The sequence below is a fragment of the Vanacampus margaritifer genome, chromosome 5, assembly GCF_051991255.1.
Source record: "Vanacampus margaritifer isolate UIUO_Vmar chromosome 5, RoL_Vmar_1.0, whole genome shotgun sequence".
Lineage (NCBI taxonomy): Eukaryota > Metazoa > Chordata > Actinopteri > Syngnathiformes > Syngnathidae > Vanacampus > Vanacampus margaritifer.
The window spans coordinates 12128142-12154888 of record NC_135436.1 but is presented as its reverse complement, the minus strand read 5'-3'; the positions used below and the strand labels follow the sequence as shown (position 1 = coordinate 12154888).

The 26747-nt window shown below is 37.9% G+C and overlaps 1 protein-coding gene across 3 annotated transcripts in view; it reads left to right on the top strand.

The window, feature by feature from the left end:
- The window catches only part of lsamp (limbic system associated membrane protein), a 304540-nt gene that overhangs the window by 213924 nt on the left and 63869 nt on the right, over positions 1-26747 (top strand). The window contains exon 1 of one of the 3 annotated variants that reach the window (XM_077566059.1): positions 3151-3376. The exons of the other annotated variants lie outside the window; for them this stretch is intronic. Coding sequence (XP_077422185.1) covers positions 3324-3376 — 53 coding nt within the window. The 5' untranslated portion in view covers positions 3151-3323. Of the gene's footprint in view, positions 1-3150; positions 3377-26747 lie in introns of those variants that run through there. 3 annotated transcript variants of the gene reach the window in all.

Below are 26747 nucleotides of genomic sequence, written 5' to 3'. Positions count from 1 at the left end.
AACTGTAAACATTATTACCATGATTCCTAACAAACTTCTTTCTCTTGTCTTTGATGCCCACTGGGGAACGTGAACATCATCCACATGAATGGTCCATATATTGCATTTGAACGCCTCACCACAGGTAAGCGCTACCCTACCGCTGCAATTGCGCTTTTGATATATATTTTTTTATAAGAGCAACTACTCCTCAACTATATAATGTTGCTCTTTTCATAAGTGACCTGCATGTGTAGTAATTTGAGGCAGGATGTGCATTTAATTGGTTGTTCAGAAGGGTGCAGCCTTCTGGCTTTTGTTCTGTGTTCATACTTTGGTGAAAGTAAGGCATCAGAATTTCAGCTATGTGAATGCTACAACCCATGAATCATGAAGAAATTGTACCTTTTGATGGCACACTCATCACACTGTACTGTAGAGTGCCTCCAGCCACCCACAAACACACACACTCTCCCCCACACACACTGCACTCCCCCAATCAGTGGAATTTACCTTTACCTTACCCCCTCACACAAACACACACATACATATAGTATTCAGCGGGAATTTTACAAACACCCTACACATATTCCATGTTAAAATAGGTATTCGTGACCATAATGAATTATTACATTAAATGGATGAATATTTTCCTATTTAAGGGTTTTAGAACTGATTAATGCCAAATAACACTTAGCTATACTTGCATTTTACAGACCATTGCCCTCAAAGAGAAGAAGGAAATCTTATTACTAAACATCCTCAGCCACGCGAACCTTTTCACTTATTTTCTAATTATTTTGAGATACAGTAGGTCATCATCAAGTGAAGATAATACAAATGCCATTTTGACTGAATAATAACAACACTCTCTAAAAATGATGGAAAACTGTTGTGGGGGAGGGCTGCCAAAAAGTCTCCAACTCTTCATTAAAGCAGCAACAGGAAGTTTCGAATATTACAAAGAGACAAATATTGTACTCTTAGCCCATGAAAGGCATACAACATACATCCCTATCAACTACAAAAGGGCTTAGAAAGGCCCACTTAAAGAGCAAGTCAACACAAAAAAAACAGTCAACACACACACAAAAAAAATTCTGTCATGAATATCTCTGCATCTGTTGGTGGTTCCTTGGTAAACACAGTAACATTACACTCTTCAAATTCCGTTTCACGATCCTCCGTCTTTGTGTGGACAGTCTTTAGCCCAGTGAAACGTACTTTGGCACACTGCACATTTTGACCGTCGTCCATACTTGTCAAGTGGATTTGTACCGTTTTGTGGAGTTTTCTGTCGAGGGGAACTTTGCCAGGTTTTGTTTTTCCCCCGTTTTTTCCTGTTGCTGCTAGCATATACCATTTCCTGGCTGATACCTTCCGTTACAGCACTCGCGTTTCTGCCAAATATTCTCTTCAGCGCTGACTTCATGTTAGCAAAGGTTAAGTCAATGCATGCTGTTAAAGCTAGCTAGCTGCTTGTTTCTCATTTCCAAACACGCTGTCCAACAGCTTAAAAGCTAAAACAGCATCGGGTAACTCCATGTTGTAAATCGGCATTCGTTAATATTGTTGTTCAAACTCAATTATATAGTCCGCCATGGACATATTCACGTCTTTTATAATCCGGTCAAAATTGGAGGAAAACCTTTTCTTCTTTTAGGAACAACCCAACAAGTTTTGCAAATAGAGTGTCATCATTGAGTTCGTCCACTGGAATTTCCATCGCTGTTTCTTGCGACCTACCTGATAGCGCCAAAGCCACCGCGAGGGCTTGCTTTTTCTTCTCCAAGTCGGTGACCTCATTTTTCCAGCTTTCGTAGGGTTTTTCTTCTTCAAATGGTGGCGGAACTCTGTAGTTGCTAACCATCCTTGCTACCAATGTTAGATAGAATAAGAAATCCACTTTTGTTTGAAGTTCAGACCACTTTATTCCATTGCACTCTGCTCCCACCACCGTTACAAACACCGGCCAACACTCGCTCTCCCTCAAGAGCCCACTTGGCATAAAAGAAGTAGCACTGCCCCCTAGCGGTGTGGCATGTGAAGGTTATTAAATTGAACAACAGCGCTCTAGACTGTAGCATGAAATGCCGGCATTTGTGCAGCCCCTGGGCATATTAAACATCCTTACGTAGCATTATGGCACAATATTTATTGGAAATGTAGGCTTCACTGCCATGAGTACAAATGACCAAGAACAGAACTTAGCGTAGAGCCGAGTTGCCTACACCTTTTCTACGTGTGAGCTGCTTATAAAATGACCAAGTCAAAATGATCTAATTACAATAAAAATAAAACACATGTATTTATAGATATATTAAAACATCTTTATGTACAATATTGTGATGTTTTGGTTCCACCACTAGGGGCACAACGGAGAGCGGTATCTAAAAGGAGAGTACAGATATTGCTAAATGCTATTTTACGGCTGTCTGCTTATTGCAAATAAAACAGAATAAAGGGAAGTCCAAGCATGCTTCTTGGAACACAACAAATTTGTGTAGCTTGCATAGACTGTAATTGCATGAACCCATACTGCACAATAAAATTAGATTCATTTGGGATCAATTGGAGCCAAAAATTGTACTTTTTTTCCCCACATACAGATATTGGTCGTGGCAGAGTTAAGGTAATTTTGCCCTTATATTTGTGTTGTGTTAATTGTATTGACCATAAATATGGGAAATATTATATTAGAGTTTCGGCAGTGTATAAAAAGTATCTAACTTTCCTGTCACTATCAAGACCGCTTACGGTTCTTATGTGCCACATCATGTTAAATTGGTCTGAAAAGCATACCCTTGCATGTGAATTGAAAACATGCAACTTTGCAGTTCTGCTAAATTGTACAGTCAGATAAGAAAAATATTGTTTGTGGTTCTCTACTCCCACATTACTTTATTAACGTGCCATAAGTCAAATACATTAAAAGAGTTTGGTTCATCAATATGTATACATTTTAGCATTTCCCTCAACTGAAGATTTTGTTTGTGAGAGCCACTGCAAGCGGGTGGACATGTGGACAGAGATGGGATTTGCTCAGCGCTCATCCATGTATAGTATCCACATCAGCTTTTCTCTACACTTGGCAGCATGCTGACGAGCGCACACGTCTGGGATGAAAATGCTTCACCACCAGACCAGAGCTGTTCATTTAGATAAGAGCAGCAGTGTATTTAGGACGTGAAACAGAGGGTTCGGCCAATACCAGTGGATCAGCGAGTAGCCCAGGATTTGCCCGTATTTCGGAGGGAATTTAGTGGCGAAACTGGGACTAATCCTGTTGGTAAAAAGTCACAGGTAGATGGATTAAGGCCTGCTTTGTTGTCGCCCTCAACAAGATGGAAGAATTCTGGGCAAATGGGGACTTGTTTCTAAATGTCCTTGCGTTCTGGTAAGCATAAGTGTGAGTGGGATAATGGGTGGAGATAACTGAATGGCTCTCATACACTGGTGCAGTATTTTAAGCACACAACAGATCAGGGAGACTCAAAGTGGCAGGCAGTTGCTTTTTACAACCAACAGAAAACAGTTTCATTCACCTTTACACATGCTGCCCATAGTTGAGACACACAACAAGATTACAAGGTGGATTAAAGTTAAAGGCTTGAACGTTGATTTAGGAGTAGTGTACTCTATTTAAAGATAATCCTAATTAGTCTTTACTCAAATGCTAAACTACAGTAGCATCTAATAGACCTATTGCCAGATGAAATGCTGAACAAATGAAGACATTTACTCACGTCAAGTGTCTATCCAATTTGTACTCATCAATACATTTGATAAACAACCTATTCTGTTCAGGGTTATGCAGTGGCCACTTGAGTTTATTAACATTCAGAATCAGGTTTATGGTGTGGATTTATGTTTTTTAACATTTGGATATTTTCCTACTTTTCTCATGGTTTTAAACATTTGAGGAGTTTGATATCAATGAAGGGGTACAACTTTTGTTATGTTTAATTGGCTATAATAGAGGTGTGCTCATTCATCCCGCATTAACATTACATCTCATAAAACAGTAATTGCATAGTGGACATATTCAACTCAAGTCAATTTCCCTGTTTTTGTGGCACAAGAAAGAAGGAAAGTTGATCTTTGCCCTGCTTATGAGACACTACTTAATGACTTAGTGTTTACTGTTGTTCACAGAAATAGCAAGAGACCATTCGAAAACGCATATGTGCAGTGTTACATAAGACGTGCCAAGAAATGTTCTGGCTCATTTAACCTGTCAGTGTTCCCTGTAATAATCCTGCAGATCGCCTCCAATTGCCCACCCCAATTCTCTATCGCATAATCTCTCTAGCTGTGTTTTGCTTTGTCTCTTTCTTGCTCTCTCACACATACACAATGATAATGCATTGTTTACTTGGGTGCAAATCCGCTAAGAAACACTCTGTCTTTGACTCATGTCATTAGAAATCTTAAGTCTAAAAAAATCATAGTGGAGAACTAAGCCCTTATATGCAGGCTACCGTATACTTATATACACTCCTTTACTGTGTCATTGTTTTCCCTTGTCGCCCAATGGTCAGACAACAAAAATCATTGATAATTCATTCTAAACTTTCACAATTGAAATGATATTTTAGGTATTTAAGAGACACAACAAAATATATCAACATAATGGCTCAGGTTCTCGTCACACTTCTCCCAGGCTTCTCCCATTTTCTTGAAAGAGAAAGCGGGTTTGGACAGGCGTCCATAGACAGAGATTCGGCCGGCCAATCAAATTTGTCTATTTTCGTGACGCCGTCTGTGAGTGTGTATTTCCAGGCTAGTGTGTACCTGCAGTTGGAGTGGATGCTAACTATCTGGCTCGTTAATGTGGTTTGAAACACGTAATTCGACACCTCTGTTACAATCTTTGTTAGAGGGTACATTTACTAGTAAAATGTATGAACATTTATCTACTAACCTCGCGAAAAATAATCGCTGCAAATCCGTGAATACTTTGTGGGCTGCCAGTCCTTTCTGTTGACTGATGATATCCATCGACGTCTTTTGTCTTCATTAGTAGGTTTGCGATAAAAAGCAACATTTGGTTTGCTCCCTTATCTGTACAACCGACCGCACAGCAAGATATGATCATTTTATAAGATAATCAATTAGATAAAGGACTTTACGCTGTATGAGATTCAATGGTTACAATACAGGCAAGTGGTTCTTTTACCGTCCAGCGTCCCATAGGGAGCGTTCCCATGAGAGCTGTGACATCACATGCAAAAAGTTAATACAGGTAATATTCCAGCCATGCCCACTAGGCAGTTTGCATGACCAACTAGGGGTTGATGACACTGTGCAAGACAAGACACTGTCAGAAAGAGAAAGGCAAACATTCTGTAAACTGATTTACATCACCCCCTGCTACCCTGAAACCTGGGAGTTCTAAGATCCACATACATAGCAGTTGTGGCCACCAATACTGATGCACCACCAATTCTGACAGTACTGTAGAGCTTGTGCCGTACAGGTTGCTGATGTGTCAGGCTAGGATCACACAGTCTCACCAGCGCAGCACGGTGCTCCCCTGGGGAAGCAATACTGTACAGGCTTGGCAGCATATCCCATGCTTCCAAGCTAGGCGAACTTCTGGGTCACAGAAACCAAGGGACTACTGGAACCCCAGCACTAAGAAGCTGCAGGGTGTGAGTCCAGAAATTCACCCCAGATACCAACAAATTAACCAAATTGTTCCATTGTGTGGTATTGGTAGTACAATGTAGTAGTAGTAGAACTTTGTTTGTCTAGCAAGATCATAGATGTCAAACTCCGGTCCTCGAGGGCCGCAGTCCTGCAGGCTTTGGATGTTTCCCTTCTCCAACACAGCTGATATATGATCAGCTCATCAGCAAGCTCTGCATAAGCCTGATACCGATCCTGCTGATTGGAATCAGCTTGTGTTGGAAGAGGGAACCCTCCAAATCCTGCAGGACTGCGGCCCTCGAGGACCAGAGTTTGACACCTATGGTAGATTGATGATAATTAATATGCATTACAGGATGTGTCTTTATTTAAGATTGAATGCTAACCTGGGACGTGACACCGAGCAAAGAGTAGAGAGTTTAGTGAGAGTGAGATTGTTCAACCTAGGTTAGTTTTTTTTGTGATGTGTGTCCAAAAGGAATGAATTGGTTGGTTTGGGGTTGGAAGTCATGATTTTTTTTCTTCATTATTATTGATTAGGGTTTGGAGAGAAGAGTGTAGCTGTCACTATCGAATATTTTTTAGAATCAATTAATCTATTAATTAATTAATTCAATCAATAATTGACTAATCAGATACATTTTAATTTTGCATTTAAGTGTATTAAAAATATATAATTTCCCCTGATTACTGTTTATTAGCCACTAATTGTTTTGTTTTTTTTGTACTTTGTATTCGTATAGTGATTTATAAAAAGGGGAATTGCTGTTGTACTATGTTTCCGGTTCGGTCATTGTTTTCCAAAGTAAAAAGGGATAATTGCAAATGTCTTATTTTGATTGAACTCAGAAGATAATCAGTCTTTTTTTGTGAAGGACTACAGAAATCCGTGAACAATTACTGTTGATATGCTGAAATGTGAGGATTTGGACAAATTTTAATTAGAAAATGTCTCCAAAAGATTACTCAATTATTAAAATAGTTGTCGATTAAATTGATAATCAATTGCTTGTCAATTAATAAATTATTTTTGACAGCTCTAGAGAAGAGACACAGTAAGTAACTTCCCTATTTTGGGGTTAGAAGAGCTATCAATGTGTCTGAAAGATGAGAGTTTGGAGATATTTACTCATTTCTAAAAATGCATATTTTCCCTACTTACAGTGTCTGAGGAATTGTGGATTATCATTGCTGGTACAAAGTAATTGACTGAAGTGAGTATCATGAAATGCCCAACTGAGTTTGCTAGACATTCTGAAATTATTCACCTTGAATTGTGATGTAGAAATGACTGAAGATTAGCTCTGATTAAAAAGGGAAATCAGTTAACATAAGCACCACCCCCACATCCGATCTAGTTTCCCTCCTAATTAAACGCAGCCATGTGGAGCTGGAGCTTGTCAAGCCTGACTCTCTCCGGGGCCTCGCTTGTACTCCTAAAGCCAGCATATCAAATATGTAAGCCACTCTCAACAACAGACTGATGGAATTAATGATTTCCTCCTTGTTGAATGATGACGCTACATGCAAGTTATTGTGGGCAATTATTTTTTACATCAGTGCAGATGTGCTTTCATGTTTTGTATGGCTAGACCTCTTGAGAGAATGATAATATATACTTAATTTGATGCTTAAGAAAAGTGATCAACTTCTTCTATGAAAAATGTTAATGATGAAAAGTTCATTGTATTTTAAATCGTATATATGAGTTTTGTTTTGTTTTCTCAATTGCACATTTAAATGTGTGTAAACGTTCTTTGTAGTGTTTATGAGAAAACGTATACCGTATACCTCTCCATTGTACTGCCCAGTAGGTCGAATACCTTTATTTTTTTGTGTGAAAAAATTGCCATTGACTTCAAGAGATGGAGCATGCAACACAAGATTGACAGTTTCACAGATGAATTCAGGATCATCACTTTGGTAAAGTTCTTTGCTTCATTAATGACAGATTTTCATCTTCTCGTCTAGCCTATGCACTTTAGCTCGTGAAGTCTTGTGCAAAAGATAAATTGTAATATCTTGAGTCCTGCAGCTCTCTGATTTTTTCAAATCAATATAGTATTCTTATGCAAAATCTCAAACTGAGCATATACATTTATTGTTTGAAAAATAAATGCCGTTGGACAGACCAGTGCATCAAAACACACCTGTCTTTCACATGTTACAATACTTAAGCTGAAATTCAAAAAGGAGGTCGAGTTAATGAAACAGTGCTGTCCTGATGTACTGTAAATACTTATACTCTGAAGTTGAAAATGACAAACGCATGTCTCATGTTCGTCTTATTCAAATCCAAATGTTTTCAGTCCACGGTAAAAATAAAAGTACTGACATCACTCTAATATTGTAGATGTAAATGCACATTGGAGAATGCTACATTCTTGAAATGTGCCCACGTGGGCCTTAGGAATTTTTCTGAATGAGGCCGTATCCTTGTACTCTGAGGTACCAGCGATGAAATTTCACAACAAGGGGCCCACTGTATTATATATGTGGTAGAGAGGATTGAAACAAGAGTGAAAAGGAGAAAAGTGTTCTATGAAAGATGGAATAACTAAAGACCTGAGCTCAGATGTCTCCATCTGTTAGCTCAATGAGACACTGTAACATGGTCCATTAGCAGTCTGCTCAACATTTTGGCACCCTTGGGGCCCAGCACTGACACTCAGATACATTTACACTAAACAAGATTTGTAGTTTCCACAGGCACTTGAGAGCCTGGTAGAGTAACTCCGTAGGACTATGCAGATTGATCCAAGTATCCAATAGAATCAATACTAACGAGAGTATCAGTATCGACTCTAGCGCTCGTGTTGATATTTTACATTTATTTATTTATTTTGGTTTTGCATGGATCCCTCGCGCAATCCCTTTGTAGCACACTCGCATGTGCCAGCCTGCCAATGACAGCAGTGGGCGACACTGGCCGTAACAAATAATTATTTTTACAGTGAATGACATAATATGACAATGAGTCATATTATGCTTTGTTTGAGCTTTTCCAACTATTAGTTGAACTAGGTATTAGTATAGCACAACATCTAAGTATCATTTATGCAATGTGACTAGACTAGATGAACTTTGGTGGCTGACATTTCTTTGAGTGCAGAAGAGTGACAGGGACTAAAAAATTCAAGATTTTTACTACATTGCAAATTTAAATAACAGCCCTGGTATGTTTCCGTTGAGGATATTATATTATGGCATGTTTAAGAACCTAACAAAAAAAGGCTAATTTGCACACACGAAAAAGTTTTTTATATTATATTTATTTATATATATTTAATAGGACAATAATTTAAAATATCATACTATTTTATGAACATAAAAGTACTTGTTATTGGCAATAATGTCACCGGTATTTACTTGGTATTGATCATTACCAAAATCTCAAGTATCGCACAGCTCAAGAACTCAGAATAGACAATTCAAAATGAGATGAAGGAATGCCTTTAAAATGCACTGAAGGTCTGACAAAAGTAATGCCCAGATGTGTGCTACACATTTGACTGTAACATGCTGGCTGAGTTTAATGCACATCAGTAACCTTAATGCAAGCCAAATGGAATGTACTCTCACAATGTACGCTGGCATTATTTTACTGCAGAAGATAAAATTCTCTGACCTTTTGATTGTATGAGCCAGCATTGGCTCAGTAGAGAGTTAAAGTGCTTCAGTGCAAGTTGGATAATATGGCATCATGTTTGTTTTTTTAACTATATTTTCATCGGACATCACTGAAGAAATCTGCTAAAATGTAAAATTGGCAGTCATACAAGTGAGTTCCAATATTATCGTCTTTAGCAAGGCAGTGGTCATCATATGACTACATTTACATGCAATCAATATTCGGGTTATGGTCAGAATTCCGGTTTCTGAAAAAATCGAGGTAACATGTTTACATGCTCATTTGTGCTTGATTGGAATAACCCGTTCGAACCGTGACGCGCAGACAACGTAAATACGTAAATAATGTAATATCCGCTTTTAAATTACTATACGTTCAATAAAAGACATTATATTTATGTCACTCACCACACTAAATAACGTAGTTTGCTCCTCGCTCCCAAAATGTGGTTCTTTGCTGCAAGCGTCATGTTTGTTGACAACGGCTTCAGTATTTCCAGTGGGTTACACGCCAGTAGCACGGACTTATATACTTGTATTTACTGTATGTGTATATAAGCACAAGCTGTGACGTTTTTGCCATAGAGACACAAAATAATGTGTTAACGCAGTGGAGAAATCAATATATACAAGGGAGGCTCCTTTAGCAAGTAGGATGGAGCAAGATTCCTTGCCAATCAAATCAGCGAAGAAGAAGAAGAAAAGAAGACAAAAAAGAAAATAGCAAAGCATGCGCACAGAGAAAAAAATTGCCCCGATTGATCGAAATATTCCGAATGCGTTTATATGAGCAAGAATTCCGGTTATGAAAAGAGGTTTTTAAAAAAAAAGCATTTTCGGGTTATTGCGCCTGTTTACATGGCCTTACTATGGAGGTAAATATTGTTTAAAACTAACTTGTAAAAAAAAGTCTAAATTTGTATCTGTAAAAGTCGTGATTTGTACATGTAAAAAAAATGTGTACCTGTAAAAAAAAAAAATTTAATCTGCAATAAAAATTTGTACCTGTAAAAAAAAAAATTGTATCAGTAATAAAAATTTGTACCTGTAAAAAAAAAATGTGTATGTGTAAAAAAAAATTGTATCTGTAAAAACAAATTTGTACCTGTAAAAGTCATGATTTGTACCTGTACAAAAAAAAAATTGTACCTGTACTGAAAGTGTAAATTTGTATCTGTAAAAGTTGTAATTTGTACTTGTAGAAATGACAGGTACAATTTTTTATTACAGATACAATTTTTTTTTTTACAGGTACACATTTTTTTTACAGGTACAAATCACGACTTTTACAGATACAAATTTAGACTTTTTTTACAAGTTAGTTTTGCACCATATTTACCTCCATACTTACATATTATTGCCAACATTCGGGTTTTAAAAGGGTCATTGCCTGCATGTAAACGTAGAGGCATGTTTGGGGTCGTTATCATGGTTAACGCCAAACACGCTTGACAACATCTGAATCAAATAAGTTTAGGTTTCGTTGATGTAGCCCCTTTAGACACGCATTTTTTTCTGCTGGGCAAATTTTATTTTATTTTTGCAGATTTTTACTCATTTCCCACATAAGAACAACATGGAAATGTGTTTTGGTGGTTATGTCATGTTTTTAGTTGTTATAGTGGACACCAGGATAATATGTCTGTAACGTGTTATAAACTTATATGCAACATTTTTAACATAAACATCATGCAAATCAACTTGCGATTGTGATTGGTTATGTAAGATCCAATCATGAACCAGAAGTGTTGAAACCATCTAAATTATGCATTTTATTAGTTTAGACATATCTAAATCTGTCAAATACGTCATGTCCACTGGGACCATCTATAAGGTCTGAAGGTGTTAAAAGACAATGTGTAGTAACATTAAAATGGTGGCTGCACCAGATTTAGCACAATGCTAGTTTCCATTTGTAGGCCTTAGAGAATAAACTAAAACAAAGTTAAAATGACATACAAACAACATACAAATACAAAGTACAAAATGTATAGTGTTCTGTCATCAAGTTATAGCATTATAAATAAGTCTAAGTCTCATCATCCGACTACATGGTTCCAGGATGCTTGTCTTCAACAAACTGTTTGCTGGCTTTCAACTGTTGGAGGCTTCCTTCTGGGATGACCACCATGCGTGTGGTCTGAGCCCCCTCATTCAATTTTGCAGCAATGTTGGCAGTACTCATAATGTCTCTTTTCCCAAGATAGTTTCTGGATATGATGTTGTGCTCATGCATGGCGAGGGATGCTCTGAGTGGAATTTGTCCTTTCTAAATCCTGTAGGGTCTTGGCCAGGGTGCTGCAGCTCAGTTTCAGGGTGCTGATAATCTTATCATAGCCGAGGCCAGCTTCATGTGGAACAGAAATTCTTCTTCTTTGTTTATTTATTTATCTATATTTTTAGATCATTGAAAGGGTTCTTTCCCGTGAGGTGGCATATTTAACTCCAAGTGACAAGTATGAAAGAGTCTGAGAGCAATAATGTAACACCCGCTGTTCCTTGACACCTAAAACCTGGTAAAACTAAAGAGTCTCATGACATTGGGGAGGGCTTATTGGGCACCATGTATACATTTTCACTTTGGGATGTACCTAATTTGGTTTCCAGCATTTTAGACATTAAAATGGCTGTGAGTTGTTTTGAGAGAAGAGTACATTTACACTGTTATTGTAACAAAGTGAGTGTTGTTGAGTGTTGTCCCATGAAAATATTGTAAGTGTAAGAGCTAAAAACACTTTTGTGAGTTACTGCTGGTATTAGAAGTTTCTAATTTCCTAAAACAAATGTATTACTGTATCAATATTTAATACAGTCGTCTATTTTCTACATGACTTTTCCACATTAGTATTGCGAGAGAAATTGTAACAAATTATATCAAACCACTATTTTAAAATTTATAACATAAAACAGAGGAGTGATGTAACACAAGAAGCCATCCAAATTTCTAAATATTGCAATATTTGGCCTCATCACTTTGCCAGAATGCTTGTTAGTCTTTCAGTTGCTTGGAAGCATGAATCATGTGCACCTTGAGCATAGACAGCAGACAGTCCACTTGACCTAGCTCTGGCATGCGATCCTTCACTCTGTATTGAAGGCACCAAGGGCTTGTTGGCACACTCGATCTGATGAATGTATAGTTAGTGCCTTGGAACAAGTGACAATTTTAATGACCTAAGAAGCAACCATCCAATGTACATATTATTGAAGATGTTTTTTTTTTCTTTTTTTTCTTGGTCCAGTTTAGATATATGTTGAGGCAGTATAAAAAGGCGAGGGGAATGCATGAAATCCAATAAAGTACCCTGGATTGAGTCTGCATAAACATATTACAATAATAATGCAAAGTTGTCTGTGTCATTGTTTCAAAATGCCCCAAGGATCAAGAATTATGTAGATTTTTGCAACATGTTTTAGTTGTCATCCTGGAACTAGCACTCTGCCTTGAACCGTCAGCCGGCTTCATCTAGTCAGGTCATCCAATCAGTCAGTCAGTTATACTACTGAGCTAATGGGGGCCTTCGTTAGAATGACAGCCAGCAGCATCTCAATTGCTCGATGGCAAGTGAGTTCAGAGCTTGGAGTGTGGAAAGAAGGCATTGAGATGTGTTCAGTCTGTGTATATGCCACATTCACACATACACAAACACCAGTGCCATTCTAGCCTCCGCACTTATTCAAGCAAGTGTCCCCAACTATAAATCCAGCATTTTAGTTTTCATTTTAGTCCAAGAAAGCATCATTTTTATTTGTCTAGTTATAGTCGACAAAAACTGTCAACTTTTTAGTCTAGTTTTAGTCAGGACAATCATTTTACCCATATATATATAAATACACTGTATATGTATTTTTTTTATTGCCAGGAGATAATGTTGAACATTCCGGGTCAAAAACTATTTCATATCAAATGTTCTCACCTTTTTGATGATAAACAACTTCACACACAATTCTTGCTCCATGCTACAAGTAAATTAGCCAGCATTAGTCATCTAGCGGTCGGATTAACATCATTGTTGTAACGTTATAGCTGTTGGATTAATGCTAAATTGTAGCTATCATTTACTTCTTCTTTTTTTTAACCGTTCATCTTGAAACCACCATCCTTCCCATGTGTTTGTGCATGTTGCACTCGCTAGCTGCAGATTTGAAAGGGACACAGTGAAGCACCTACTGTGTGTCACATGACAGTGTCATAGAGACAGATTAGCAGACAGGATTTTGCAAAATCATACAATATTCATCTTGTTTTTGTTCATGAACTAAAATGTCCACAGATTTTAGTCCAGTTTTTATGAAGTGAAGTAAATTTTTGTATCGTCTTCATTAGTCGACGAAAATGCATACTGATTTAGTCCCAGTTATTGTTTATTAATGAGGGTTTAAGTCTAGTCTAATTTGAGTAAAATCAGTTGTCTGGAACTGTCTTGTTTTGATTCAGCACAAAATACAATATGTCTACATTCGTAAGAAAATTTTACTGTCGAAAGGCTGAAAGAATTTTATGCTAATCATTGTTACTAAATGATTCATTATTATCAAAATTGTTGTATCTGTGATTGGCTGGTGACCAGTTCAGGGTGTACCCCACCTACCGCCTAAAGACAGCTGAGTTTTAGGCTCCGGCACACCCACAATCCTAGTGAGGATAAGCAGTATGGATAGTGGTTGAAGGATAGTTGTATATATGCTGCTACTTTTTACCTTTTGATCCCCGGTGATTGCCCTAATGCCCAGCCATTGCCGGTGGCCAGCCAAGATAAAAAAAATAAAAAATGAATGGGATGCCTGAGGAAGGACATCGGGTGTAAAAACTGTGCCAAACAAATAATTTGAGAAACTCGCTATAGAAATTCCTCTTATTTTATTATTGAAAAACACCTCACAGACACATTAATGATGAATTTCCCTGCCGGCTACATTCATAAACAATGAACGGCCTCGTTCCACAGTGTAGTGATAGGGACTATCATTACCTTGCACACAATTGCAAATTTAAAATCTGTAATTGAGAGCGAGTGAGTAGGAGGTCTGTGCAATTTTGGCTCCACTCCACCTAGAAGCCTGCCAAATTAACTGCATTTCACGCATGTATGTCAACATTTAGTTCACAGACTGTCGAAAATAACATGCAGTGGCTGTCTCTGCACATTCTCGTGTGCTTATTGAAAAAAAGACACCTGAAAAATTTGTATACATTTCTTTATTCAATGCATTTCTTACCCCTCTGTATCACTGCAATACTGTTATGGCTCAGAAGTTCCAATCAGAGAGGGCTGAGGCAGCAGCAGTGCACAGAGAGACCGAAAGAGAGATGAAGCGAGTTGTCACTGGGAAGTCGCTGAGGTGATGCTCTGATTGATTTTTAAATGAGCTTGAATTTGTGGGTTCATTTGTTTTGTTTAGTGTCTAGTTTGCAAACGTGGATACTCCTCTTCTATCAGTAGCAACAGCCATTAGTTTCATTTTTCTGTCTTTCTCATGGTTTATTTATAATACAGAATAGTGCTTCAATTGCGAATGTGTCTCCAAATTATTGTAGCACTCAGGTACACAGTACACACATAATGATTTTTCAAATCTTAAGAGATTTTTTGTTGTTGTTGTGTTTGGCAGACCCCACACATGATGGGAAAAAAAGGGTTTTTTAACAGTTTTGGCTGTACACTGTGTGTGTGTGGGGTACTCCAATAATATCAACAGTGGACACCACACACAGAGACTCTCTTTCACCACTGGTCAAGAAACCAGTCCTCCAAGGCTCATCCTGGTATGCGGCGGTGGTTGCAGAGTGTTTCCGAAGAGGACCGAAAGCAAAATTGTCAGCCCGACTCGTTTTGGACCGTATTATCAGGACAAATTGACTTCACGTCTTAGACGTAAAGATGGTCTTCTAAGACATAAGATTGTCAGGCATTGCCGTCCTTGGCTGGGAAGAGACAAAATCAGGACAAAAACAGCCCGATTGTCTTTATGTATGTACCGAGCATTAGTGTTCTGTTACTGTTTCTTTAGCTCTCAGTTAACAGTTCACACAGCCAAGAGGGTGTGACTGGCCTGTGGGCCCAATGGCCAAACATAAATGTAATGTGGGTTGGTTGCAACTGTATCTACACACTGTGTGTATACCAACTCTTTTACCGCCAAAAACGTTTAATGACATATATTAAAATCCAAATGAATGCTGCCAAAAACGTTAATTGACGTTTACTATGTTGTTTTCTTCTCAATGGGCAGTGGAATGTCTGTGCAGCGCTGCCTTGTCATTGGTTGTTGTAAAATCCCAAAACACCCACTAACTATGCCCAGCAGATGGCAGCATTATATCTCTTTTTAATGGGCTCCCGTAGAATAACATTACAATGAAGCATGATGAATCTGATGAAATCAGTGGCGTGCACAGACATTTTGGGGGGCAAGTGCTTTGGGGGGGGGGGGGGGGACTTTTGCGCCTATGGAATACCTTTTTGACAAATCCAAGATGATGTCACAAGTCAAGATGGCGTCATTTTGGTGAACGAAATCTATCCGCTCATCGAAAAGCATTGGACTTTAGATCGTTGTAATTTGATTTGTGAGGATTGTGAGATGTCGTTTGACTACTATAACAATCGGTGTGGCTTGTATTATGGTCACAGGCAAAAACATTACAACCTGCTGTTTGTTTTCACTGTATAAAGGAAGCAGATGCATTGGGGAAGTATCAGAAATGCCCAGATGTTCAGAATGTGTCAATAGAAGTTTTTCAAAGAACTAAATAAACATTACACACACATATAGCCTAATAATAATCAGACTCAAGGGCGCATCTGTCGAGGAAGGACACATCTGTACTCGCTCCTGCAATCGCTCGTGACTTCTATTTTGTTGACATTGGGATTTTTAACTACCTTGTTGCAAAATGCCTGGCGAAAAAAGAGCTGACGAGACTGAGGAGATAAAATCTTCTCTTGCAAAACTCAAAGAAATAGTGAAATACTTGAAATGAAAAAGCGAATCGAGACACTTCTGCAGGATATTCAGCAGTTGAAGAAAGATACACAAGAAAAAGGTTGACGCATTGTCGCCTTGGAACAAAAGTGGTTTGAAACAGAATCTTCGTATCAACAATGTGATAGTTACAGGTATCCAGATTAAATCGCGCCGCGGCCCTCCGGCGAGAGCAGCGCCGGCACAAGTGGAAATGATTCTGTCTAAACTTCAGCGAACGAGACTGTTCAACAGCAAGTAACAACTCGATTTAGAGATTTGGGATTAATTGTGGATCCAGCGCACATTCAGATGTGCTTTTCGCTTCCAACTGGGGGGACACGACCACCGGCAGTTCTGATCAGGTTTGTTGACAGGAAGAAAAAGATTGCTCTTTTGAGAGATAGCTACAAGCTTAAAGGTAAACATGTCTATGTCAATGAAAATCTCACAAAATGAAATGCTGACATTGCCAGAAGGGCGCGACAATTGAGAAAAAATTGACTTGTCGAGAACACATGGACAAAAGACTGTCGGATCTTCATTCAAACAAAAGAAGACTCATCTAGAAAGAAAAGAAAGAAAAGAAAATACGACTTCTGAAAAGAGTGGAAGAATTGGCGGAGTTTGAGAGACAATAACTATATTTCATCATGAAATAGTCTGTTTTCAAGGATGACGAGAATGTTCAAAGCCTTTGTCACATTGAATCTAATTCACAGAGCGTCACTAAAAAAAAATATTAGTGTCAAAGAAATTTTTTCTTTTCACAAAAAGCTTATTTTCTCTTTATTTTTTCAATTTTCGCTCAATGTCACTCAAATTACATATTTTCAAATGGTGATTACTAAAGAACGGGATAAGGTAGAAACATGCTTTTTTTCTAATGAAAGAATGGAACACGATCTTTCATTTGGTACTATCATTTTTAGGCAGTCAGAGCACACAATATTCTGTTTGCCTTAAAAGTTGAGTTAGAATGCTCGAAATCGGCTGGCACTGTCGGGGTTGTTTTTTGGGATAACATGTGGCAGTAAAAGAGCTACAGTAGGTGTGATTTTCCTTGGGCACAACCGTGTGGCTTGGTTTAGTAAATTCTTGTTGGGAGAGATATTCAATGGCAAGCATATTATAAACTGTTATAGGATAGATAGCCTTCAGATAGTCAAGGCTGTGACTAAGATGGCACCTTTAAATCATTTCTAATGATTCACCTTAAGTGGATATCCTGTAAGAAAGATTTGCTTTGTGTGTTCTTAAATATGCTTCTCAGGGCATTGATGGCAACTAAACTATTCTGGGAAGAGTGGAAAGACGAGGACAAGTTGAATACCTTTTACCATTTATTGATCACAATGTTCGAGGAGAATAACAAAGTCTCTGGGGTCTGATTACCTAACCCTACAGCAAAAATGCTCAGGATAGCTGAACCAGTCAGAACTCCCCTCTACCGTTCCCTAAACCCCTTTATAGTATTCAAGCCTTGCACTATTTGAGACAGCAAGTTTCCTTTTTTAACCGCAGTCGTCTTCTGATTGGCCAAGCCAAGCAGGCTCCTTCATTTCTTCTTCTGCATCTGCACGAACAAGCACCTTGATGCACTTAACCTGACCTTCAGCTCAACGGAACAAATGACACCTATGTTTTTCTATCTACCATGTTCCTTCTTGTGGTTTCCTGCGTATTCTGTTTTTTGTTTTTTTTATGGTGTGAAAACATTACTCAAAACTGTAACTTCTACATGCTTTAGTAACTGACTTTAAAATGACGCCAGCTTTGTTCATACACACACACACACTAGACTGAAACATTGCTATTGCATTAGCTCCAAAATATTGCTAAAAATTATGTATTGCTATGACATATTGCTAAGGCACACCATCAGATAGTTAAATCTAACAAAACATCTTATAATGTAACATTTGACATTGTATATTTATTCTGTGAAGAAGTTATGCTATCAGTCTCGGAGAAACACGGTCCGTTGTGCCTCGTTTTGGTTGTGGTGAAGAGGATATTTTCACTAAGAAATATAGTATGGAGTCGGATCAAGAAATACAGGACAAACCAAGGCTTGTGCTTGTGAATTTAAAGACTTACTTTTACTTGTGAACATCTCCAGAAGACAGTGAATGCCTTTATTACACTTCTTATTCATTTTTCATATTTCTGAGTAGAGGTAAAACTTTATCTTCATATCTTTGTGTCAGTGTCACCCTTAAAATTCTATTGTCCAGAAGATATATAGAGTAATTGTAGTCCTATTCCATCTGTATCTGACCTTGCAAGATTTTTATATGCATTTTTTTTTTAATATGCATTGTGTTTTTATATGCATTGTGATTTATGCATGGTTCTTACAGCTTCTGCTAATACAGTTTCTGATTCTGTGGTGATTGCACCACATTACACACCTTTTCTCATGTTAGCAGCATTTTCCATACATTGTGAAGACCTGCTGCTTGGTTATTGTATTTTTCATTTCTTTTAGTGGCCCGATGCTGAACTTGGTGATGTAAATGTTTTAGCCATCACCATTGTTTTTTTTATTGATGAAAATGTAAACATTTTTGACAGGCCCTTGTTAATAATTGCATTATGGGAGGGCCATCTCTGATTTGGTACTCTAAACATAAACATTAAATGTTTAACATTCAGATTCTATATGAAGTGGATTGTTTTAAAACACTGGTGTCTTACCTAGCTAGTCATGCAAACCCAATTCCCAAAAAGTTGGGACACTACAAATTGTGAATAAAAACTGAATGCAATTTTATGACTGAATGCCAAATTTTAATACATAGAGAACAGGTCAAAAGTTTAAACTATGTTGATTTTAAATTCCATGGTGTCAACAAATCTCAAAAAAGTTGACATGACCATTTTCACCACTGTGAGGCATCCCCTTTTCAGTCTGCAAACGTCTAGGGATCGAGGAGACAAGTTTCTCAAGTTTAGAAATAGGAACGCTGTCCCATTCTTGTTTAACACGCGTCTCTCTAACTGTTCAACTGTCTTGGGCTTTCTTTGTAGCACCTTCCCCTTTATGATGCGCCAAATGTGCTCTATAAGTGAAAGAAGTGGACTGCAGGCTGGCCATTTCAATACCTGAATCATTTTCCTATGCAGCCATGATGTTGTAATTGGTGCTGCATGTGGTCTGGCATTATCGTGTTGAGAAATGCAAGATCTTTTCTGAAAGTGATGTTGCCTGGATGGGAGCATATGTTGTTCTCCAATTTGAATATACCTTTCTTTATTGACGATGCCTTTCCAGATGTGGAAGCTGCCCATGCCACATGCACTCATGCAACCCTATACCATCACAGATGCAGGCTTATAAACTGAGTGCTGATAACAACTTGGGTTGTCCTTGTCCTCTTTAGTCAGTATGATATAGCGCCCCAGTTTTCCACAAAGATCTTGGAATCGTAATTCGTCTAACCACAAAACAGGTTTCCACTTTGCCACACTCCATTTGAAATAACCCCTGGCCCAGAGAAACGTCTGCGCCTCTTGGTCTGCTTTAGAAATGGCTTCTTCTTTGTACTGTCGAGTTTCATCTGGCAACGGCGGCTGGCACGGTGGATTGTGTTCACCTACTGTACAATGTTTTCTGGAAGTATTGCTGAGCCCTTTCTGTGATGAAGGACCCGAAGATCATGGGCATCCAGTATGATTTTTCAGCCTTGAGCCTTACACACTGCGATTGTTCCAGATTCTCTGAATCTTTGGATGATGTTTTGTACTGTAGATGATTACATCAACCTTTTTTCCAAATGTTCCCTGGTAAATGCCTTTCTGATATTTCTCCACTATCTTTCTGCGCAACATTGGAGGAATTGGTGATTCTCTACCCATCTTCGCTTCTGAGAGACACTGCCACTCCGAGAAGCTCTTTTTATACTCCAATCAAGTTGCCAATGGACCTCATTAGTGGTAACTGGTCTTCCAGCAGTTTTTTTTAGTTTTTAAGTGCAATTGACTTTTCCAGCCTCTTATTGCTACCTGTCCCAACTTTTTTTTAGATTTGGTGGCACCATGAAATTTTCAATCAAAAATATTTTTCCATTAAAATGATACATTTTCTTAGTTTAAACTTTTGACCTGTCATCTATGATCTATTCTGAACAAAATATTGAAATTTGGCACTTCCACATAATTGCATTCAGTTTTTATTCACAATTTGTATAGTGTCCCAACTTTTTGGGAATTGGGTTTGTACTACTGGCTGGTTCAAAGAAGCATTTTACATGATATCCCCTCTGCTGCCTTTTGTGAGCTATTCATTCACAGCACATATCGAAAAGCATATATTTATTTTTCCTGTTTTTGTACCCAACAACCCAACTGCAAGGCAAAGGGAACTATTTTCTCCTTTTTCGAACAAAGAAAAAAAAATGCTTTTCGAGCTTTACTGCTTCTGCCATCTGGCAAGATTATCATCAGTGCAGCTTTGCTCTCAAGAGTGCCATTAAAAGAAAGAAAAATGTTTGGAACTGTGAATTGTGAAAGTCTCCCAACTACAATTTCAAGCATGTGAAAAAGCAAGCCTCAACTACATTACTAGAGCTGCCAAATGTTACAGACTTTCCGTAGTATATATTATGGAATTCACTGAAAGCCATCTCCTTTACATCCGTTATCCTAATTTTTCCAGATATGTAATAAAATCCTAGGTGAAATTAACAATTTTAGTAGATAATTGTAGATAATTGTGATTCATGTTTGACAGCATGGCAGTTGCAGTTGTTGTTGCTCTCGTAAAGTAGTGCTCACTAATGAACAGTGGAAGCTCGCACAATACCACGGACTGTACCTGCTTTCAATGTCCAGGCTGGCTCAAATCGAGGTAGGGTTTCTGACACACTTTCTAACGATCCAAGAGTCCATAATGAAAGTTCAAATGGTGTATTGTGATCCAAACGATTTCCAATCAATTCACAATTCACATTTCCAAGTGATCCAAAAAACAAAATGTATGCAAAATACAAAGTGGTATGTAAATGCAAAAGTGGTCGAAAAACTGTCCATCTACCCCGTCTGTGTGAAAGCAAAAAAGGCAAAAAGTCCAGCTTCCACGTTGCACGTCCCCTTTTACACCTGCCATGCGTTTGCTAATCAATGCCGACATAAGCCTGCCATACCTTAATAACGCAAAGGGGGTGTCATCCTTCCAAATATTCCAAAACTAAAGTATATACAATCGGTTTACAATTATAAAATACAACATTGAGCCTAAACTATAAACACAATATTGTCACACATAAAATATCTCAAATAAATCAATGTGGCTCCAACACGTACCTTTCACTGTATAACATTAGCCAAAAGCTAATGACATGAGGCTAGCCTTGATTGCCACGAGCCTTACTCTTATCAGCTGCCGGTGAACCACGGAATGACATTAGTTTTGTCAGCTAATCAATAAGTTCCATGAATGCATACTATAAATACAATGAAGAAATTTAGACAATTGGGTGTATTTGTGTGTTTAAAACTGTGCTGTGCACCTCTGGCAAAACCCCTGGCCCTCTCAAGTAGGCCTGAATGTAACCACATAACGCTCACATAATGCTCATGCTAGATTAAAGTCTTTTTACATGGCCCGCTGCGCTAATTCCGTAGAGATGGGCCTCGATAACACCTCTGGCCAATGCTACTATAAACCAGAATATAATTTCAGCTCCCAAGGTTACTTTGCAGAGAGTGATCTTAATTGGCACAAGGTGCCACGGGTCTGACAAAAAGAAGCAAGGCTGTTTTTACACATGCCGCATTGGCAGTTTTATTTTGTTTGGAAAGTCTGCAGCCAAATGCCAGCTGGAGCCCATGCATCACACCCTGTTATCAACATACTGTACACATCTTAGACCTGTGAACTGGGGCACTTGCTGTCTTAGATGAACCAGATCTTTAACATGTGTTCTCAAAAATCAGTGGTGTCCAAAGCACCGTTCTCTAGGGCCGGAGTCCAGCAGGTTTTGGATGTTTCTCTTTTCCAACACATCAGCAAGATCTGTAAAAGCCTGATAACGATCCTGTTCATTGGAAACAGTTGCGTCGGAGCAGGGAAACATGCAAGACCTGCAGGACTCCGGCACTCGAGGACCAAATTTGGACACCACTGGCGTATATGATATAAAATTACTGCTTTGAAAGGGTGTTCGGTCCTATGGGCTCAAATCTGACAAAAAGTAATCCTAATTTGCACTAATCCATAAAGTATGTGTAGAGTATGATACTTCCCTGGAGACAAAGGGTGAAAAACAAAAGTTATCTCAGCCAAGATCTCTCTTTCTAAGCCTAAAGTTATGTGTTTGGACATAATTTTAAAAAGCTGCTATAGAATGATACAGAGCAAGTTAGCAAACTTTGATGATATTACTGATCTTCATTTCTATAAATAATTTATGGACACAATGCTGACAAACTTGTACTCCTACTGTGGCTGTTTCTTAATTCTCCCAGAATAAGATTGCTTTGGGACCGACAAGAAACCAATGTTGCATGCATTATGGCCGGACTGGGAAACATCAATTTGGGATTAATGTTCATGGGGGACGCCACTTCCAAATACAGTATGTGACTATTCAGCACAGAGTGTCTTGAATATGTGCAGATGTACAATGACATCTCAAGAGTATGACATCATTCATGAAAGCTTGATGTCAGCCACAGGTCATGGGTCGTCAATAGAATAATAAAAAAACAAAACCACAGCTAAAATATAAATTTTTAAGCGTATCTCGTATTTGCTAATCACATTATCTAATCACTTAACCGATTGAGGTATTTATTTATTTGTTGCTCTTTTTGACTTGAAAATATGTGTAGGTGCCAGTATGTCAGTGTGACATATTGACCTGAACTCCGCATCTTAAACAGAAACCCATATTGGACAAACTGTAGCACAGTTTGCATGTACCTGTGTGGAAAGCTCACATTTTTTATAAATAGCTAGTGATAGGAATTCATCTCTGTGCCAGTAAATCGATGAACCTGTAAAGCCAGGAAGAAAATTAACAGTCTAAGTCATAATGAGGGGCAATAAAAGTGTCATGCAATTGCCATGTAATAATGTGAAACTGGGTAACAGACTAATTATGGTATACACCTCATACATATGTCGTGCATGAGGAGAAAGGCTGGATTTTCCCAATGGGTTGGTGATATTTTCAATCGCTTTGTAAAAGTAACAATCCCCTGCAGGGGAATATGAAAAACTTTCAACAGCCTTCTGCCTAATATAGTAAGATTTTGTCAATTTATTTTTACTTTTTACAGTAGCACTACAAATGTTATAGGTCAACTTCACAGTCAAAAGGTTATGGATTGCGGCTTGATTGAGTTTTCATGATTCCTCCACATTCACAAAGTAGGTTATTGAAACTCTAAATTACCTGAGGTAAAACAAGTGTGAGTGTTTGTCTCTTGTTTGTGAATTGCTAGCATCTAGTCCAAGGTGTAACTTGACTCATGCCAAACCAAATTCAGCTGGGATAGCTTTGAAGTTGCTTGTGACCCTGGACATGATAAGTGATAGAAAATGGATGGATTGGATTGTCTATTTGTTGTTGCAGTGGAACATCTGAAGAAAAATGGCACTGAATTTGTCCATAAGTGTTAAGGAAAATGAGTTCATAAAGTCTTTATGTGCTAGTTTAACCACAGAATTGATATTTATTTACATGATGTTTTGAAAGCCTAACAAAGCGAATCCACTGTACTTGATTAAACCACCTTCTGATTTCCATAAAATGTGCAGTATTTTTGGAAAGTTGTTTCTCAGTATGGCATAACTTGACCATGTTTGTCCTCTTCTTACTGTCCTCCAAATCTGTTAGACTGTGAAGGCATCGCCTACAATCAGTTCACTTTATGGAATTTTTGGGGGGTTGAAAGGTTAAGTCAGGACCTCACTACCACATCACAAAGCTTTACTCTCCTTTAGGTGAAGCCCTTTTATTTGTTAATTTTGGATCCATGCTGTAGCAGAATGCTGAAAAGTGAACTTCTTCATCTTTAGCTTTCTAACCGACAAAAAAAAATCTTTTTACCAGCATCTGGAACTATTCACAATTTCTTCCACTCGGCTTAAGGAAAAAGAAGGAGGCAAAACAGCTCCAAAACGTTTAGAAGTGTTTTTTTCAAGTCAGACCCAGGAACATCTTAGTAGATCAGATCAAGTTTGTTATATATTCCATATATATTCCAGACACTTTACTGTTTGCAACTATGAGTTGTGGTTCATAAGTTTGAAAATGTTCGTTGTAAACACAGCCAAATCCCTAACTTAGATGGTCTTTTTTTTTTTAGAAACTGTTTTCTATGTGATGTATGTATTTATTTGCATGGAAATCATAAAATAGTAGCATCAGTCATTTTACTATTGTAGGTAACTTCTTTATCCCTGGGAATATTCAAGTTTTATGGCGAATTGGCTTCAATGTTTATACCTCAAATGCATCTGTTTATTTATATTTATCTTCATCAATAGAAAAAAATTTCATGGCGTGGTTTTAAAAATATGCACACAGTATGGCGCTGACTTTGATATAAAATACAATGTTGAAAAGAGTAAGGCTATGATAGTCACAAGTAGAGAAGACATTCAACATTTCCAGATGTTCATTTGGCTGGCAACGCAGTGTGTGTGTGCAGTGAAATAACATATCTGGTCCATATTATTTCAAGTGTCCTGTCGGACGACAAGGACATTTACAGGCGGCGGCGGAAACTCTACGCCCAAGCGAATATGCTGTGTTGTAAATTTGTGCTCAGTATCTATTAAAATCTCACTCTTTAGAGCCAATTGTACATCTCTATTCTGCCCATTTGTGGTGCCGCTATAAGCAAGAAAGCATGAGAAAACTCACAGTGGCTTATAATGACACAATGAGGCTGCTGTTGAGAGCTTTAAGAAGCTCAAGTTCCAGTCATTTGTTTGCGAGTGTCAGTGTACCTACTTGCTCTGCTACTCTGCGTTATTTGATGTTCAGTTTTATGTGTAGGGCATCCAGGTCAGAAAATGACATTATCAATGTTTTAGTCAATCCTGTGCGCACTTCTGGTCGATTTTATTCCAGACAGTGGAACCATTGGTGAGCATGCCTGTATGTTTTTCATTGATCTCTGTGGAAGGTGTGGTATAATTAATGTATTGTGGTTGTTTTTACTATTGGTATTGTTGTTATCATTTTTATCATTATTATTCCTCCTTTTTTTTCCTTTTATTCTATTATTGTTCTTTTGTTTTGTCATATGGACCACCCTGGGTCTGGAATAAATTTGTTTGTTCGTTAAAAATAATTGATTGGGAAAATGGAGACAAAAAAACTAACTAAAACAAAGTTTGGAAAGCTTAAGTAAAAATGTATTATAAAATTTACTTCTATCATAAATGGAAATTCTTGAAAGCATCCAAAGATGCAATTGGCAATTCCCACAGAAAGCTTAATGGATAAGGCTGTTGCCACTTGAATGATTACGTCCAATCAATACTGATAAACTCAACGTGATGTGCACACACAATGAGATGTACTTGCTCTGCCAAGCCTCATTCAGTGGATTGAAAGAAGCAGACCATTTTCCTTGCACTCAGACTTTCATTTTCTTGATGTAAACGGTGGAGGGCAGACATCAAATTTAAACTCTTCACGCTGTGTCAGGAAAAGGCAACAATCTTCCCTCACACACCTGAAACTAATACATGATGATACAGTTTCCCTTTTCCACCCCCATCTCACGTCTTCATTCTGTTCCTCACATCAGTAAGATCAACTTGAAGCCAGTGTAGCCTCAAAGGCCAACGTGACCTTGCTGGTGACCTTGTTGTTAATGTCTGTGAGAACTCCTCTCCAGATTTGACTAACAGCAATTGCTGGAAAGTTTCAAAATAACATTCTCACAATGGCACATCATTCATATATAGTTGCTTCATAAAAACATTTCTAACTCTAACAATAACAATGTAAGAATAAAAAATAAATAAATAAATAAATGCTTACAACAGCAAAAAAGCAGTTGACTAAAAGCCAAGCGATAAAAGTAAACTGTTACAAGAAATATTAAGTTATTTAAAAGAAATAAGGCAGATAGGTCCAGTTGAAAATGAAACAAAAGACATGATTTAAATACTACTAGTATTATGGTGATAGTATTCATTAATGTCATCTTATCTGATCAATAACAAAAAATGCAATGAGTTTTTCAACAAACAACTAAAATAAACAACGAAAGGAAAAAAACAGTAACCTTTAGGCAATGGGTGGTGATCTGATATGACAGATTTCTCTGCATTGGAGGTGCAACTTTTTAAACATTGAGGCAGATAACTCATTAATGTTTTTGTCACCATGAGTTAATGTTTTTAAAAAACTTGGGATGAATATTTTAGATTGACTCAGCCCACTGATCTAGTTCATTACAAGCTCTATTTGTGTGAAAGTGTCTACTCTTGTGGTCACTTTAGTCATTTTGAAGTACATAAGAGGTGGCTGTCATTGTTTATTCAAAGC